Source organism: Embiotoca jacksoni, unplaced genomic scaffold (assembly GCF_022577435.1).
Source record: "Embiotoca jacksoni isolate LCO1_2020_lvr unplaced genomic scaffold, fEmbJac1.0.p SCAF_14, whole genome shotgun sequence".
Lineage (NCBI taxonomy): Eukaryota > Metazoa > Chordata > Actinopteri > Embiotocidae > Embiotoca > Embiotoca jacksoni.
In genome coordinates this window covers 16,670,660-16,687,194 of record NW_027185274.1, presented here as the reverse complement: position 1 = coordinate 16,687,194, position 16,535 = coordinate 16,670,660, and the positions used below count along the sequence as shown (strand labels likewise).

The following is a 16,535-nucleotide window of genomic DNA, read 5'->3' as shown; positions in this document are numbered from 1 at the left end:
AAAATGTGTAAAAACCACAGACTGTATTTAAAAGTGGACGTGCCTTAAACGGCACGGCGTGGCTTAAACTGTAATACCACTGAGGGCCGATAGGGGTTGGCTTCAAAAATCCTCCTGCTCCATAGACTCCCATTCAACTTGACTCATGAAAGTCAAAGTCAACACATTTTTTTTCCACAAGTCATTTCAGTGTTATTCACGAAAGTCGCTCCTTCTTATTAGTTTTCTGGTGGTCTATCTGAAAGCGGTATGTTTGGTGGCGTGTCTCTTGGGCTGACAGGCCGGCCGTGTTTCAGCTGTAGGTGGACGGGGCATAGCATCCTCGGTTTCCCAGTCAGGTCGTGTCAGATCCACCGATTGCTCCTCCCACAGCTCCTCCAAATATGGTCACTCCTGTCTCCAAACTAACAAGATGGCCACGGCTGAAATGCCAACTTCAGAACTGCAATACACAAACCAATGGGTGACGTCACTGTTGGTTACGGCTTGTTAAAAACCCATTGCTCTTTTACACAGTGAACATGTGTAGTTCCACGTACACCATTTTTTCTTATTTAATGGATTTCTCGTTATGTGGCCACAGACTCCCCTCAATGATTGTTGTACATGCAGGGGTGGTAATCAGTAGGCCAGAGATGAAATCACCATCATTTTACCCCACGCACCAATAAATGATGACTTTTTACTCGATGTCCAGTCAGTGTTGAGAGAGTAAATGCATTTATTTGAAGCAATTACCAGCTCCTAAATTCAGCTGTCCTGGTCACCATTGGGTGCTCCAGATGCTGCACCAGAACAAACCCTTGTTCTCTTCTCTCGCAGTTTGCGTTGGGTGCTGTTGAAAACAGCAACACGCGTGCATGATTACTTAATTACTTCAAAGTTTTACTCTTCACTTGGACAAAGGTGTGCCAGAGGCCTTCTTTGGAACTGGAAAAGAGAACTAAAACCAGCAGGACTGAGACGCCAGACGACCGCAGTCACCTGACGCAACGGTGGCTGAGCGCTTCTCCACATGGTGTGTTGTTTGTTTACAATCCCGTTTCCCCAAAAAAGTTGGAATGCTCTGTTAAAATGTAAATAAAAACAAAATGCAATGACATGCAAATCCTGTACACCCATAATTAACTGAAAGTACACCAAAGACAACGTATCAAAGGTTGAAACAAAACTTAATGAAAAAAATTTAGCCATTAATTAAAGGAGGAGCCATTAATGCTGAATTATATATACATGTTTTAGATCAAAATATGCTGCCATCAAGACAGCGTCTCTTTCAGGAAAAACTATTTCAAACCACATTCTGTATGTATTCCAACAGCATGGCTCCGTAGTAGAATAGTCCGGGTGAAAACTGGCCTCCTGCAGTCCAGACCTGTCTCCTCTTTAAAAAATGTTGTGCATCATGAAATTAAAAATACAACAAAGAAGATCCCGAACTGTCGAGCAGCTAAAATCCTATATCAGGCAAGAATGGGACAACATTTCACTTCCAAAACTCCAGAAACTGGTCTCCACAGTTCCCAAACGTTTCCAGTGTTTTAAAATGAAGATGTGATGAAAAACAGTGGCAAACATGTCCCTGTCCCAACCTTTTTGAGACATGTTGCTGCCATCAAATGCAAAATGAGACACACACTACCTGTACAAGTAAGCAGCATTCGATAAGATAGATTACTTACAATAAAGTAAAGATAGTAGAAATAGTAAAATTATATTTGCAATTAATACTGCAAGCAATGATATGTGGGCCCTCGCACGCTGCACGTCGGGGATCCAAAAATGGCAACAAAATTCTAAATGGCGGACTTCTTGTTTAGTTAAGGTAGTGATACACATGTCCTATGAATTTCGTGCATGTAGGTAAATGTAGCTGCCGGGGCATCTCTTTAGGGGGCGATAGCGAGCCATTTGGCCACGCCCTGTCGCGACTCCAATAGAATACGACATTTTTCGCCGGGAGAGATGTGTTTACCAACTTCCATGAGTTTTTGAACATGATAAAGCCTCCAAAAAGGCAATTCATTTGTAAGAATAAGGACCGAGAAAAATAATTCCTTGAATAACCGTAGGACTTTCGCACCATCGGTGCTCAGGCCCTAATAAAATAAAGGATTTATGTTTTCTGGGATATTGTTACCACGGTGATAGGCTGTGGTTGTCATAGAAGCTATTGTACAAAGATAGGGAATACATTTTTTATTTTTTTATCTCATATTTTACAGATCTTTTGATGATCCAGTATACTTGGATTATGGCATTATTGAAGGCTTGAGTATGAATTACTTTAAACTTATTAATATTTTTCAAAATGTATAAGTCGCCCTCTCTTATTGACCCTGTTATTCACTTATAGTGAGACTGATGTTAATTGATCACAGCCTATTTATTTTCTGATTGATATTAATGGGACATGGCTGACTATAAATACGGGTCACACCTGCTCTCATTTACGTGGTTCAAATGTGCATGGTGAAGTCAGATGAACTGGGAAACAGATTTAAAAAAAAAATGTTTTTATGGAAATCACTGGCAGTGAGAAATTTGAGCCGCCGGACTCCAACGCCGCTCTTTGCACCTCCTTCACTTTGTAGAGATCAGTTTAAAGGTCGAGAACTCACAATCTGCCGAGGAGGAAGAACTTCTTTGTTCTGCTACAAGTTCAACATAATAATGTAACTTCTTGTTTGAGATGGTGTGCGACAAAAGCTGAGTCGGTAATCTGGAGGCAGTGTATCAAAGTGTAAAGCATACTGAAGTACTGAACGCTGTGCTGGAGCTGAATGTTCCATTACTCCAAGTGATGCCTTGTGCATCGCAATTACTCACACACACAGCCCTGCGTCAGACTGTGAGCACACTTTTATATATTCATTTGAATGTGAGCTGCAGCAGCAGCCGATGACAGCCTAATTCCCCGGCCCCCACCCCCCACACCCCACCCCGAGGCCCGCTGCTTGTGTAATCTGACAGACAGAGATCAGACTGAGGAGAAGATGAGTGGGAACCCTCCGAGTACGCTCAGATTTCCCGACCCCGTGAAAAGATTTGTCGAGTCCATTCAGGCCTGTCGGAGTTTCCCATGTTCTGCGCTGCGACGGGGGGCTAAGGGGGCGGGGGGTGTTGAAATATCTCTCTCATCTGTGCGCACACAAGAGATACACGCAAGGCCGAGGATGTGTTGAGTTTAGATCCCCGGTGCCACCGGAGCTGCACACCTCGGTGTTGAACTTTCCTCTCGTCACAAAGCGGGGCGACGAGGGGTTCCAGACAATCGCTTTGGAAAGGCAGGAGACGGGTGAACAGGTGAGAGGGGGATGAAATGAGCTGGAAAGCGGGGCGAGCTCAGTTTTTTTTTTTTTTTTTTTTTTTAAAGGAGGGGGGGGGGGCTGGGTAATGGAGGTATTGGGCCAACATGAGTGGCTGAGGTAAAAGCAGGATAAGAAGGATTCGGGGACGTGGGGGAAGAAGGCTGAACTTGTCTCGGTCGAGGTCGGAACGCACAGCGGTCCAGGAAACGGCAGCGTTGTCTTTCCAACGTCTAACTCTGAGACCGTTTCTAGAAACCTGAGGAATGTGAAGTGCAGCTGTTGACCTTGTGAAGATGACAGCGGGCAAACCTCCATCAGGTGCCGAGATGACACGAGCGTGCTTCGTTCTCCTGCTGATGAGCGACGCCGCCTCGGTCTTCGCGCAGTTCAACGGATACAACTGCGACGCCAACCACCACAGCAGGTTTCCTGGTGAGAGCGTTTCCTCGTCGCACTCTTCTGCCTGCATGTGAGGAACACAGGAAACACGTGAACACACATCACAACAAACCACCAAATCAGCTCCACATGGGCAGCTTTTAAATATTATCACTGAGGGTATTGGGATTTTTACTTAAAATTATGTATTTTTCTGATTATGCTTTTAAATAATATACAAATATTGATTTTAACTGTCTATCTGCATAGAACAGATTTCGGTACCACTGAGGATGCAGAAAAAAAATGATTTTTACATAAAAATAATTAAAAAAAAAAACTTTTGGACTTTATTTACTTTTTTTTATCACTTCTTGGCTGACAAATATGTAAAAGATCAAATTAAGGAATGATCACAATCGGCATGTTTCCACCAGAATATTATTCCAGAAAACATTTTCTCACACATTCCTTCTACCTTCTTCGGGCTGTTGCTGTAAAAAACAAAAAAAGATCAAATGTAAAACTTTAAATAATTTAAACATTTCAGAAACTTTCTTCTTGGTATCTAAAATCTTATAAACGTATATAAGAAGACAAAAAATGATTTACTGTGGGGGAAATTTCTCCTGATGCTCGGCTGATTTTGCCTCCGTGTAGCTCTGCAAGTGCTCATCATATCGATCTGAAAAGTGCTGTAGGCCTTTTAAAAGTGCTGGTTGCTTGACTTACAGCTGACGAATATGATCGCTTTTGTGAATCACCTTCGCCGCCGTGTTTGGGATCGAGCTCCCTGTTTTTTTCCTCAGAGCAACAGTCCGAATGAATTTCAGTCTTAAAGGACTATTTTCTACATGTCATGTCTGCTGGATGCCGGTGGGAGGGGATAGCAGCCGTGCTTCAGGGACAAAGCCGTTTTTTTCATGCATCTTTTCACGTTAATTTTGATATATTTCACTAATAAAACCAAATTCGAGGCAGTAGCTGTTTAGGACTGAAACAGCGCAACTTTCTAGAGTGAGAAATCCTTTGTTAACCTTCCTCTCCGCTCTTTGAGGTGAGAGGGACGTCAGCGTGTACTGCGGGGTTCAAACCGTCACCCTGAAGGTCAACTTCTGCCCGGTGCTCTTCTCCGGCTACACCGGCAGAGATCTTGCCCTCAACGGTCGTCATAGCGATGCCCAGTGTCGCGGCTTCGTCAACAACAACACCTTCCCAACGGCGCTGCTGTTCAGCATCAGCCTCAGCACCCTGGAGGCCTGTGGCAACAGGCTGGTGGTAAAGAGAGCTCAGACATGGCAGCACGGTGTCATATAAGATCAATAAGCACTTTTTTCAGGTTGTCAAGAGAAAGCGACTGGCTGACGTGTTTCTGTCTCTGCAGGTCAGCACTGCCTATGGGGCTAACACCTACGGGAACATGTCTGTGGTGCAAATTGGGAACGTCTCGGGTTACATCGACACCCCTGACCCGCCGACTATCATCAGCTACCTTCCCGGTTTGTTGTATAAATTCAGCTGCAGCTACCCGCTGGAGTACCTGGTCAATAACTCACAGCTGGCATCGTAAGTTGCTGCCGAGAAAACCACAAAACAGAGCTCCGCCTTTCAGGAGTTACTCTAGATTTGATATGAAGCTTTATTCATTTCATTACCAGCTTTATTTTTTGTTTTCCAAAACTGCGGTGACAGTCCATCGCCTGACTCACTGGGTTTGTATCGTGTGGTGTTCACTGAACCACTTGAGATAAAACAACTGTATTTCTAATTATTTACTGACTGGAAGACAAAAATTTGGAGAACTTTATTTTGTCTTCCAGTCAGTAAATAATTAGAAATACAGTTGTTTTATCGTTGTGCGAAATCAAAAGCGCTGCTTCCAACATGTTGCTGAATAAGTAAACACACTGAGAAGATGATTGGGAACAAACACGCTGCGTCTTTTCACAGCTCCTCTGCTGCCGTGTCTGTCAAGGACAGCAACGGCACGTTTGTGAGCACGCTCAGTATGATCCTTTATAACGTGAGTACAGAGCCGAGTTCAATCTATTACATATCAGAATTTCCATTTCAACTCATGAGGAAGTATTCTTACTAAATCAAAAGTGATTTCACGATATTTGAATCATATAAGCTTTCCATTCAATACATATTTTTAATGCCTTTTAAATAACTCTTTTACTTCTTGATATTTCATATTATCCTACTTTAAATGAATCCCATGAAAAGGACAGAACCAACCAGCGATGAAGTCAACTTGACATTTTTCAGAAGAACTTTGTTTTGTTTTGAGCGAATGGACAAACAACATCCAATTCACTATTTACTCCTGCTTGAGTTACGTTGGCTTAAAACTACAATTCCCAGCTAAATTACAATATTCTTTAACCTTTTTAAGAACTGAGAATAAATATGTGTATTGTTATCAAATAATATATGGCTCCTGTATGAACAGATGTAGTTTGTGAAGAGGACTAATGCATTGATGACATTATACAGAATGTCACCAGCCTCATCATTTAAATGCTCATTATTTCAGGACTGCAATACTGAATTAATTTTAAGTTTGTATTTTAATGTTTTGAGAGAAACATTTTTGTTTCCATTTGGACTTTTTCCTGCAGGACTCGACGTACAATCAGCCTCTGTCCATCCCCATGGCTGGACTGTCTCTGAAAACCAGAGTGTTTGCTGCCGTCAAAGCCACAAACTTGGACAAAAGGTACCAGATAACATCCGATTATTCACGGCTGAAGATAGATTTTCTTCTCCTAACGTTCAGATATGATAAATCTCTGAAAATGTTGCTCCTGTTGCAGATATTCTAGCATCACAATACCCACATCACTAAAGTAGAGATGTTATTTTGGATTTCAGCATCTTTCTCATCTCATTTTCACAGATGGAGTCCTTTCTTCTGTATTCATTAAGCTATTATGTTATCATTGTAAGTGAAGGCACCAGTTGGCAGCACAGAAAGCCCGACAGGAGCTTTCCCATGTGCAGTTAGATTTCTATCATCCATCCCATCTCACAGTTTTGTCCCTCTGCAGGTGGAACATCTTGATGGACTACTGTTACACAACCCCCTCAGGGAATCCTAATGACGAACTCCGCTATGACCTTTTCTTTGGGTAATCTTGGGGGGGGGGGGTCCCTTCAAGATCATGACTTGATAAAGCACAAAAGGGAGTTATTACCTTTTCATGCTCTCCACATTTCTTCCCATTGAGCTCTTAAAACATAAATCTAGACATCAAATCTGTCATTTTCAGTGTGTGCACACATGAACAGTGTCTGTGCGTGTCTGTGCCGCTTCACAGCTGCTACAAAGACCCGCAGACGACGGTGTTCGAGAACGGGAAGAGTCAGATAGGACGTTTTTCTTTTGAGGTTTTCCGTTTTGTCAAACACAAACACCAGAAGATGTCGACCGTTTTTCTGCACTGTGTCACCAAGCTGTGCCGGGCGGACGACTGCATCATGCTCATGCCGGTGAGAGTGAACATCTCAGTGTGTCTGACTCAACGTGTTTCTCCCTACCTCAGCGAGGGCTGACATCTGATGATGTGATCGGCAGATTTGTGGGCGCCGGCGCCGGCGGGATGGAGAGGGGAGTATCGATTCCTCACCAGCAGAGTCCGGGAACGCCATCATCACCGCTGGTCCAATCATCACGAGGAGCGGTATGAACCACAAACGGACTCCTGCAGGGACAGTTTGATATTTTGAATATGTGCTGATTTGCTTTTTTGAGCGACCAAAAAGGACCAAAAGAGACCCGATTTCACCAAATGGGTCACATTTAATACAACAAGTAAAAACCACATTATATTACATATTATATGAAATTCTATTCTTATTTTATATTCCCATTGAGGAAGCAGAGTTATATTTCTAGTGATGAGCAGGGTGTGATGTCATGATGACACGTTTTAGCACGTTCCAAATGTTCAGTTGACCAATCATATCTCTGGGTCAGAACTACTTGTTGTATAATAGGTAAAAGGAAAAAGAAAAAGTGTATGTAACCAAAATTGCAACCTGTTAATTTAATGCTAAATTGAATGAACATCAGTCTCAATGAAAATGATTCTACTGAATACTCTTCTTTTTTTTTTTGTCAGATGAAACTCCTGTCAACAACTCCCAACTTGGTAAGGGCCATTGTTACGAAACATAAAAAGGTTTAAAATATCACCTGTGGCTCGGTCCTGGAAAGAGTGCAGAGACAGCAGATACTCATGGAGGATGACAAAAAGGTCCCACTTCACTCTGCGAGAAAAAGACATGAACCCAGGTCTTGTTAAACCCACGTCACAGAATGAGTCTGTTTTAAGTTTCTGTTTTTGTTCCCCTCTCCCTCCACCAGCGTTGGGCAGCCGCCCCCAGCCGATGAACCCGGTGACCAGTGCTCTGATCTCAGGTGTGGTCATCCTGGGCGGGGTCAGCGCAGGCTTCTTCCTGCTGTCGCTCCGCCTCCTGCAGAAGTCCCGCCTCCAAACGACGGCAGCCTCAGGTGTTTGGAACCCCAGCTTCAAATGAAATACATCTGGAAGTTATAACATCTTTGTATAACAAAGCGTGTCACACAGACCTGTTTCCCGGCTGCTCAAAGGTACATGTGTAATTCAGTTTATGGATGCGTTACTAAATTTATGTATTGTTTTAGGTGTTGTATATTTATTGCCTGCAATACCTCAATATTTGTATCTGTTTTTCAACAGCAATTTTGTTTAGAAAAGCCTTATAAACTGTTGTGTTTAATGAAAATTACTCACTTTTTAACCAATTTTTTTTTTTTTTCCTTTTTATGAATTTTATTACAGTGAAAAACCTAAATATAAACCAATATACAATGTTAAAATCAACAAATAAGCATCATTCAGGGCTTTCAAATCTGGACTTATGGGTGAATGTTTGAATTCAGTTTCAAGCTTTCGTTTTCATTATCAAGTTTAAAAGATTGTGTGTGTTTGGGATGTAGATTATGTAATTTTTTCATCTGTGGGAAATAAAAGTTTGTAATAAAAGTTTGTATTAAAAAATATTTCACAATGTTAGGAAAACAAATTTTCACATCGATGGATTGGGCGTAACTCGGTGTCCGGCGTTTTCGGCAAGGCTCAAAGTAGCAAAGATAAGTATGTTTCCATCTGTATTACTTTAAGGCTCGCAGTCGTTCCCTTTGTTGGTTTGCTTGGTTATGTTTAAGCATGAACAGTGAGATGGTTGGGGGTTTAGGGTAAGTATATCAGCTGTTAAAGTAATACTGGCTGGAAAAACAAAATAACGCAGCTTTTATACTGGTAACATTTTACGCATGTTGTCCAGCGAAACATATATAATTAAAACTGCAAGCAGTGATATACGGGCCCTCGCACTCTGCACGCCGCCTCCCCGAAGCTGGCTCCCCAACGTGCAACGCGCGAGGGACCGCATATCCCCGCTTAAAGTTGCTATTTTTTTTGTCTCGTTTCCTGTCTCCAGCAGGGGGCGCTACGACTATGTCGAAATATTACTATCAGGTGTCTTCAGGACGGGACTGCTATCAAAGATGTAATGTTTGAGGAAGATCGGAATATGTACATAAAAGTTACAGTCAGTTGCAGGTTCATGGCGAGACGCTCAAAATGGCCACCACGACACGGTCACACCGATCGATGAAAACAAATTCATGATGCCGAGACACTTTTCGGTACATCTAAGTGTGATACACGTGTCCAACAAATTTGGCGCATGTAGGTGAAACTAGGTGCCGGGGCTGCTGTTTAGGGGGCGCTGGCGAGCCGTTTGGCCACGCCCACTCGCAAAACACATCAGATGTATTGTCTCACCACGCTGAATGTCTGTGACACGTTTCGTGAGGTTTCAAGCATCTTTTGAAGTTCAAAATCGACTTATTGTGTCACGGCAAGACATCAAACTTTGACGCATCAGCACGGCGACGCCCATTGACACATTTTTCGCCGGGAGACATGTGTGTATCCACTTTCATGAGTTTTTGAGTATGATAAAGCCTCCAAAAAGGCAAATCACTTTATGTAAGAATAATAATAATAATAATAATAAGGAACGAGAAAAATAATTCCTTGAATAATAATAGGGCTTTCGCACCATCGGTGCACGGGCCCTAATTATACGTTATTACACATTACGTGACATTACATTTCATTTGGCTGATGCTTTTATCCAAAGCGACTTAGAAAATACAGTTTCTTCAAGAAAGCCAAACTACAAATTGCTATCATTAAGTGCCATGTTAAGTGCTACTAAAGTGCTACCTATTCAAGGTAAAGTCGGAAGAGATGCGCTTTTAGTTTGCAGCGGAAAATGTACGGACTTTCTGCTGTCCTGATGTCGGTGGGGAGCTCATTCCACCATTTAGCAGCCACGACAGCATACAGTCGTGATTTTGTAGAGTTTTTAGCTCGCAGTGAGGGAGCAACAAGCTGATTGACAGATGCGGAGGGAGGGAGCTGGGATGTAAGGTCGGACCATGTACACATATAAATACTATCTGTACCAAAGTGTAAAAAAAACGTATTGTGGTTTTCATGGTTTATAACATCAGTGAGCTTTGATAAATCCCCAAAAAAGGTCATGTGATGAAGTACAAAGGGGGAGGAGTCTGTGGAGGAGGAGGTTGGTGCCACATGGATGAAACACACAGGACTTAAAGTACGAGTCCATGAAAAGCAAAAGTCAACGTGGATTTCTTTTCCTCACCCGAACCCAGTCGTTTTTCAGCCTGGCCCCAACCAAATAGATGTTTTCCTAACCATAACTACGTAGTTTTGGTGCGCAAACCCAGCGCACCCTATGCGTCTACATGAGATACGAACAGCTTTGATAAAACGTCATTATTTAACGCCCTGGGAACGAGAATGTGTTCGACCAAAACAAACCGCTTTACTGTTCCCAAATCTTTGAAGCTTTGAGTTTGGATTATTTTGCATACTTCTGTTTCCTGAAATATTCATTGATAAATTGATGAATGATAAATTGAATGCATCACACCTTTGATAGGCAAATGTAGGCCTCTTAATATTAATATATAACTAGCGGTTGTGCCTGTATATGGACAGTCTGGCTCTGATAAATGTTTTTGTCGGCAGTAACCACATTTGTGACCGAAGGAAACGAAAAGTTCTTCGCGCAGGTTTGATGTTATTTCCTCCCTAATCTATTTCACTACTATCAGTAAAGTTAGCTTCTTTAATATTGGCACACATCTTTGAAAGTTTTCCGAATGTCATGACCTCGCAGGTGTCCAGTCTCCAGGAAAATGAACAACACTGCCAGAATTAATCTTTCATTTTTTTGCTGTATTGATTTTGTTTTTCCGATTACCTACCTGCTGGTGGCAGCTGAGTATCAAGGGTTGTACTCCGGGGCTGTTTTTCCCCTAAAATGGAAATGAGGCTCCGAATGTTGAAGCTAAGTTTGAGTGAGTCAACAGCAAATAAAACTTGTTCCGTAAAGACCTGAAGTACATTCGTGAGGATAAACGAGAGGACAGGAGGACTCTGGGCAGGTATAAGCGCACACGTTATGACAATGATAATGCGTCCTGCATTTGATGGTGTGGTTTTAAATAGTTGACAAAAAGATTGATGGAGACGCCCATCCTCCATCTGGACCTGGATCAGAGATTTCTCTTACCAGGTGGCCCTCAGCTTATCTGACTGCGGAGTTCACGTCAGACGGCCTGGTGAGATGATCATCACCTTCAATCTCACATTTCTATTTTAATCTAATATACCTTTTAATTAAAATATCTGAACTGCACATTTGAAAGAGTGTTGATTTGTTAACCTGTTATTGAAACATGACGATGAATGGTAGACTTGTTCAAGTGATTAAGGGTATTGTGGCTTTCTGCTGCCATGATTCTATTTTTCATCTAATTTCATGATTTAAAAGCTGTCTCCTTGTCCTGGCTTCTTGCAATATTTTCAAAGTAAATGCATTTAGTATTTCCATCTGATAATAAGTATATTGAACAGTGGTTTAGACCAGCACAGCTGACTAATTTAAATGAAAACAGTATCAGTATCTTTTGATAAACGTGCCATCTTTTCATCTCCAGAATACACTGACATCGCAGTGCTGTGTGGCACATCTGCCATTGACCTGGCGATTCAGATCTGCCCGGCCATCTACATGGATACAACGAGAGTTTACTGATCCTGAACCGCATCCAGAACAATCTGGACTGTCGGGGGACGCTGGACAACTCGGTGTCGCCCCCTGTGGTGAAATTCAGCTTCCCCATCCGAGAAGAAAACGCTTGGAAAACACTCACCAAGTAACTTCTTGGTGAGTGTTGCATCAGCGAAGTGTCCTGATTTCAGGTCTTGAGGGACGGTGATCACGGGGCTTCTCATCCTCTAGCCGAGGAGAGTTGGAGCAGATGTAGGAATCTGAACAAGTTTCTGAGTTTAGAAATAAAAGAAATTCAACCAGACATACATGATGTGAATCTGTCGGCTCTTGACTTAAAAGGACACACGATCCATCCGGCCTCCTGAAGTTAATAAAGTTGTTCCACTTTCTTGATGTGATTTCATCACAGCTGCCTGAAGCCCCAGACATGTTTGCCAACATCTATTTTTAACCCTTTTTAAAATAATCATGGTTCTCTTCAATAATTCCTCAGACCACGAGCGTACCGGGGACGGGACTATTCTCCGACTTCTCCAACGTCCAGACGGTGAACATGAGCGGTGTGGTCCGCTCCTTCGACCCCACCATCGGGACCGTCACCTACAACGCCGGGCTCAAGTACTGCTACTCATGCGCTTATCCACTGGAGTATCTGGTCAACAACACCAAGGTGGACGTGCAAGTGTGCAGTTATAGTTTTAGGCCATATTCTGTGAGAGGGTGTGTTTTAACGTCAATATTGGTCCGTAAACATCACTGTTGTGCCAGTAATGATGTTAAAGCACATTCTCTCGTGTAATATTGTGATTATACGACAAGTTACCAACTACATCAAATATGTAATCAAAATGTATTCATATTGTGGGACAATTTGATCTCAAACCTTTTTGTTAGTGTGATCTCCGTTTCCACGGTAACACATGGGGTATGACTAACAACTGGAACACAGTAAGTCTCGTCAGTAAACTCTAATGTAATGTATGTAATGTTTACAACTCCAGGAAGTAGTCCGACCCTTAGCAACCACTTAGCAACAGAGGGGATTTCTAGTCCGTTTTATTGCTTTCTAGAGATGTTTTCTCAAACTGAATAAGAATAGAAAACACTAAACTGCTCAGCGAGCTCAGTCTGATAAACAAAGATATCTGATGAACAAAGATATCCATGGAGTCTTGTGTTTTTAAGATTTTAGCACCGTGTCATGTGTTAAAACCAAACCGGTCCAGCTGGCCGCCGTTAGGGTTGGAAGTGCGTGACTATCCGTGGTGTTACGGTACGGGTGCTCGGAGCGACCAAAAAGGACCAAAAGAGACCCGATTTCACCAAATGGGTCTCAATTAATATAACACGTAAAAAACACATTATATTACATATTATATGAAATTCTATTCTTATTCTATATTCCCATTGAGGAGGCAGAGTTATATTTCTAGTGATGAGCAGGGTGTGATGTCATGATGATTTCAGCACCTTCCAAATGTTCAGTTGACCAATCAGATCTCTGGGTCAGAATTACTTGTTGTATTGTTGAATAATGTGGGTTAAAAAACACATTAACGCCTCTAACGTTTCACTTGAGTGCAAAGCGTGATCTCATATCTTTCTTCATCGTAGGTCATCCTCCTCCATTGTTTTGAAGGACAACAATGGGAGCTTCATCAGCACCCTCATCATGGCCTTGTACCAGGTGCCACCTTACACATTTCCAGCCGGTATCGATATCAACTGTAACTGAGGATTAATCTTGTATAACAGTGTGTATAATCCTTCCTGTTCCAGGATATAAATTACACTTCACCCCTCGTCATTCCACCTCTGGGCATCGAACTGAGAACAGATGTCAGTGGTTGCATCCAACATGACGTCACAGTAAGAACCATTAACATTATTCTGCTGTTGGTATGTACCTTTACTTCAGTAGGATTTTGAATGCAGAACTTTAATTTTAAATTTATTGTTTATATTTACTTCAGCAAACGATTTGAGTTCTTGTTTCAGCTCAGAAGTAAAAAGTCTTTGCTCGGTTTGAGGAATAAGAAACAGTAAAAAAAAAAAAAAAAAAGAAAGATGATTTCCATCCCTCCTAGTCTCCAATCACATGATAAACTGTAAACTTGAGGATTCCACCTGTAACCTGAAGTCTCTGACTCGTTGCCTGGTGACAGGTACCTTGTTCTTCTGGACGCCTCGGTGTCTCTGCAGCCCTCCAACTCCACCTCCTTTAATCTATTTGTCTCGTGAGTCACACAAACACCTCCCAAAAACATGCTGTGGAAAATCTGTGAGCTGCATCCTTTTGGTAAGAGCTGAATTATTCCAGCCCTTCCAGACTTGATATTGAGTTCTTGTCTCTGGGTCCAGCTGTTCAGCATTAAATTAAAATCTTTACACATGTCTGCAGGTTCACACCACAGCTACCCAAATCCAGAGGGGGCCCTATCAGTTTCCTTTCCTTTCCTTTCCATCATTAACACACTATCACTATGTGGTGTTCAATTGGGGCACCTGTGACATTTGCCTTTCATTGAAAGGTGCTCCATAGATCAGCTGACCACCATGCTGGAGAACAAGGATAGCCAGAAGGCTGGCTTCTACTTCCCGGCGTTCCACTTCATCAAGCAGCAGAATGAGACCATCTACACCTACTATCTGCACTGCATCACCCAGCTGTGCGAGCGCAGCACCTGCAGCACCTTCAAGGTAGGAAGCCGTCTCGTGCATCTCAAGCAGAAAAATCTCTGATTCAGGCCAGATCCTCCCAACTCCCATTTCTCCATCACAGCAATGCAGCAGGAAGAGGAGGAATGTAGAGACCACGGTCGTCCAGGACAGCATCACTGTGCTCACTGTGACTATAAAGGCCAAGACGGAGAACCGTATGTCCCCAATGTATCTTCTTTTTGTGAAAAAAAAAGTCAAGTCAAAGTCTGGCAAAAGACAAAAATCCCCCCCAAAAATGATCTTTAAAGACAAAACAATCGATCTCATTCAGGCAATAAAGTAAACAAGCGAAACAAGTGACATTCAGGTTGTGACCTTCATGATTTAGGAAATAGTTTGATGGTTTTTTTTACTTTTTTGAAGGCAAAAAAAAGTACGTTTTCAAATAAATGCCTGAATTGACAAAAATAATACAGAATAATACATAGACATTTTTCACTAAAATCTAACACAAAAATCTCGAGGCCTGCAGTTTTCCTGATGGTGATTTGTTGTTTTCAAACTCGTTAGAATCATTTCTGTTCATCTGTATAAGAACAGCTGCATGAAACTAACAGATATGTCACATTTCCATCACCATTTCCACGTATACTCTTCCATCCATTTTACCCAGTTTGAGGTTTGACTGGCGCTCTATAATGATGTCATCTCATTGCGCCCACTTCCCCTGCTGTGGTTTATACACTGTGCACTCAAAGATATATTTTTAAGTTTATATTCCATGTTCAATACCCAAACATGACTTCTCTTCCTAATAAGGTGTATATACAGTATATCATTAAACTATTAGGCCAATAATAATGTCATCAAATGAACAGAAAATACAATTAAATAATTAGTTGCAATTGTTTATATGACAAATAATCTTCAACTAAAATTTAAACGATCATGACAGACCTACAAATTACATTCATTATCAAAAATGAAACACCTAAAAGGTTGTCATAGAAACTAGGGCATGAAAAGTGTCTCTGTGTCTCTGTCTCTGTGGGGCTGTGTCTCTTCTCTTTTTACACTCCTCATATTATTTGTTTCTCCAATATTTTGGGATACATTATATTTTATCCCTCATAATGAAATATTGACGTTTCCTTTCTTTCTTGCAGCCATTCTCTCCAAAGAAGAGGGTAAGTATGTTAGTTATGAACTCGCCTGCTATTCACAAAATGTTTTTCTAATTAGACTCCTCCATAAATGTAAAAGCATCTCTCGTCTGCAGCGAGTCATAATGTCCTCTGTTGTGTGCTGGATTAAAGCATCCCATAATGGTGTCGCTCCCATTTGTGCGCAGCGCTGACTGGTGGCCAGCCCGATGGCAGGGGCCCATCTGTCGGCCTGGGGATCGCCGTGGCCGCCCTCATTGCGATAGGGCTGGCGGCCATTTTGATGGCAACAACATTTTATCAAAAGCTGAGGCGGCTAAGCTGATGTTGATGAACAGAGGTCAGCGCAGGCTCAACGACACGATGAGGTGGACAGGGTGACATTCACATACGGGTGGAGGTGCATTAGGTATCTATGCAGGACTCTGCTGTACTGAATCAAACTATTGATCGGAGCACTTAGTACTTCTTTCCAATCCTTCACAGACTGTTACAGGGTATGGAGGGTGAAGTCTGAATAAATCACCCATCATGATGCCCTGCATGGTAAAAGAGAGGGATTAAATGCAGCTGTCATCTTAAAGGAATAGTTCAACATTCTAGGGACTTGTATGTCTCCTCAAAGAAAGAGATAAGAGTAAAATAAGATATGACATGTTACTCAGCGAGCTTTAAAGGGGCTGGTGAATCAACTTGGTTACCTTTAGACAGAGCCCCACCAGCTGTTTGTCCAGCCTGTATGCTAAGCTAAGATAACCAGCTGTTGTCTCCAGCTAGATGTTAAGCGTACAGACATATGATTGGTCTTCATCTTCTCTTTCAATTCTCTGCAGGAAAGTGAATAAACATATTT

The 16,535-nt window shown here is 42.1% G+C and overlaps 1 protein-coding gene and 1 pseudogene across 1 annotated transcript; both read left to right on the top strand.

Annotated features, from left to right (window-relative positions):
- The first annotated feature begins 3,106 nt into the window (after positions 1-3,106).
- Positions 3,107-8,694, top strand: zpld1b (zona pellucida-like domain containing 1b). Its single transcript, XM_069147339.1, has 11 exons — positions 3,107-3,306; positions 3,564-3,743; positions 4,747-4,967; positions 5,074-5,255; positions 5,640-5,712; positions 6,314-6,411; positions 6,743-6,823; positions 7,013-7,184; positions 7,270-7,375; positions 7,817-7,846; positions 8,062-8,694. Exons 2-11 carry the CDS (start codon positions 3,605-3,607, stop codon positions 8,232-8,234), a joined length of 1,275 nt encoding a protein of 424 aa, XP_069003440.1. The 5' UTR covers positions 3,107-3,306; positions 3,564-3,604; the 3' UTR covers positions 8,235-8,694.
- Positions 8,695-8,905: 211 nt separating this feature from the next.
- LOC138197526 (zona pellucida-like domain-containing protein 1) overlaps positions 8,906-16,535 on the top strand; it is a 29,698-nt pseudogene continuing 22,068 nt past the window's right edge.

What these genes read in the sequence shown, in the direction of transcription:
- zpld1b (XM_069147339.1), top strand. Translation starts at nt 3,605, where the DNA reads ATGACAGCGGGCAAACCTCCATCAGGTGCCGAGATGACACGAGCGTGC. An exon ending in TCAGTATGATCCTTTATAAC is followed by an intron (nt 5,713 to 6,313) that starts GTGAGTACAGAG and finishes TTTTTCCTGCAG; the next exon opens with GACTCGACGTACAATCAGCC. An exon ending in ACTGCATCATGCTCATGCCG is followed by an intron (nt 7,185 to 7,269) that starts GTGAGAGTGAAC and finishes TGTGATCGGCAG; the next exon opens with ATTTGTGGGCGCCGGCGCCG.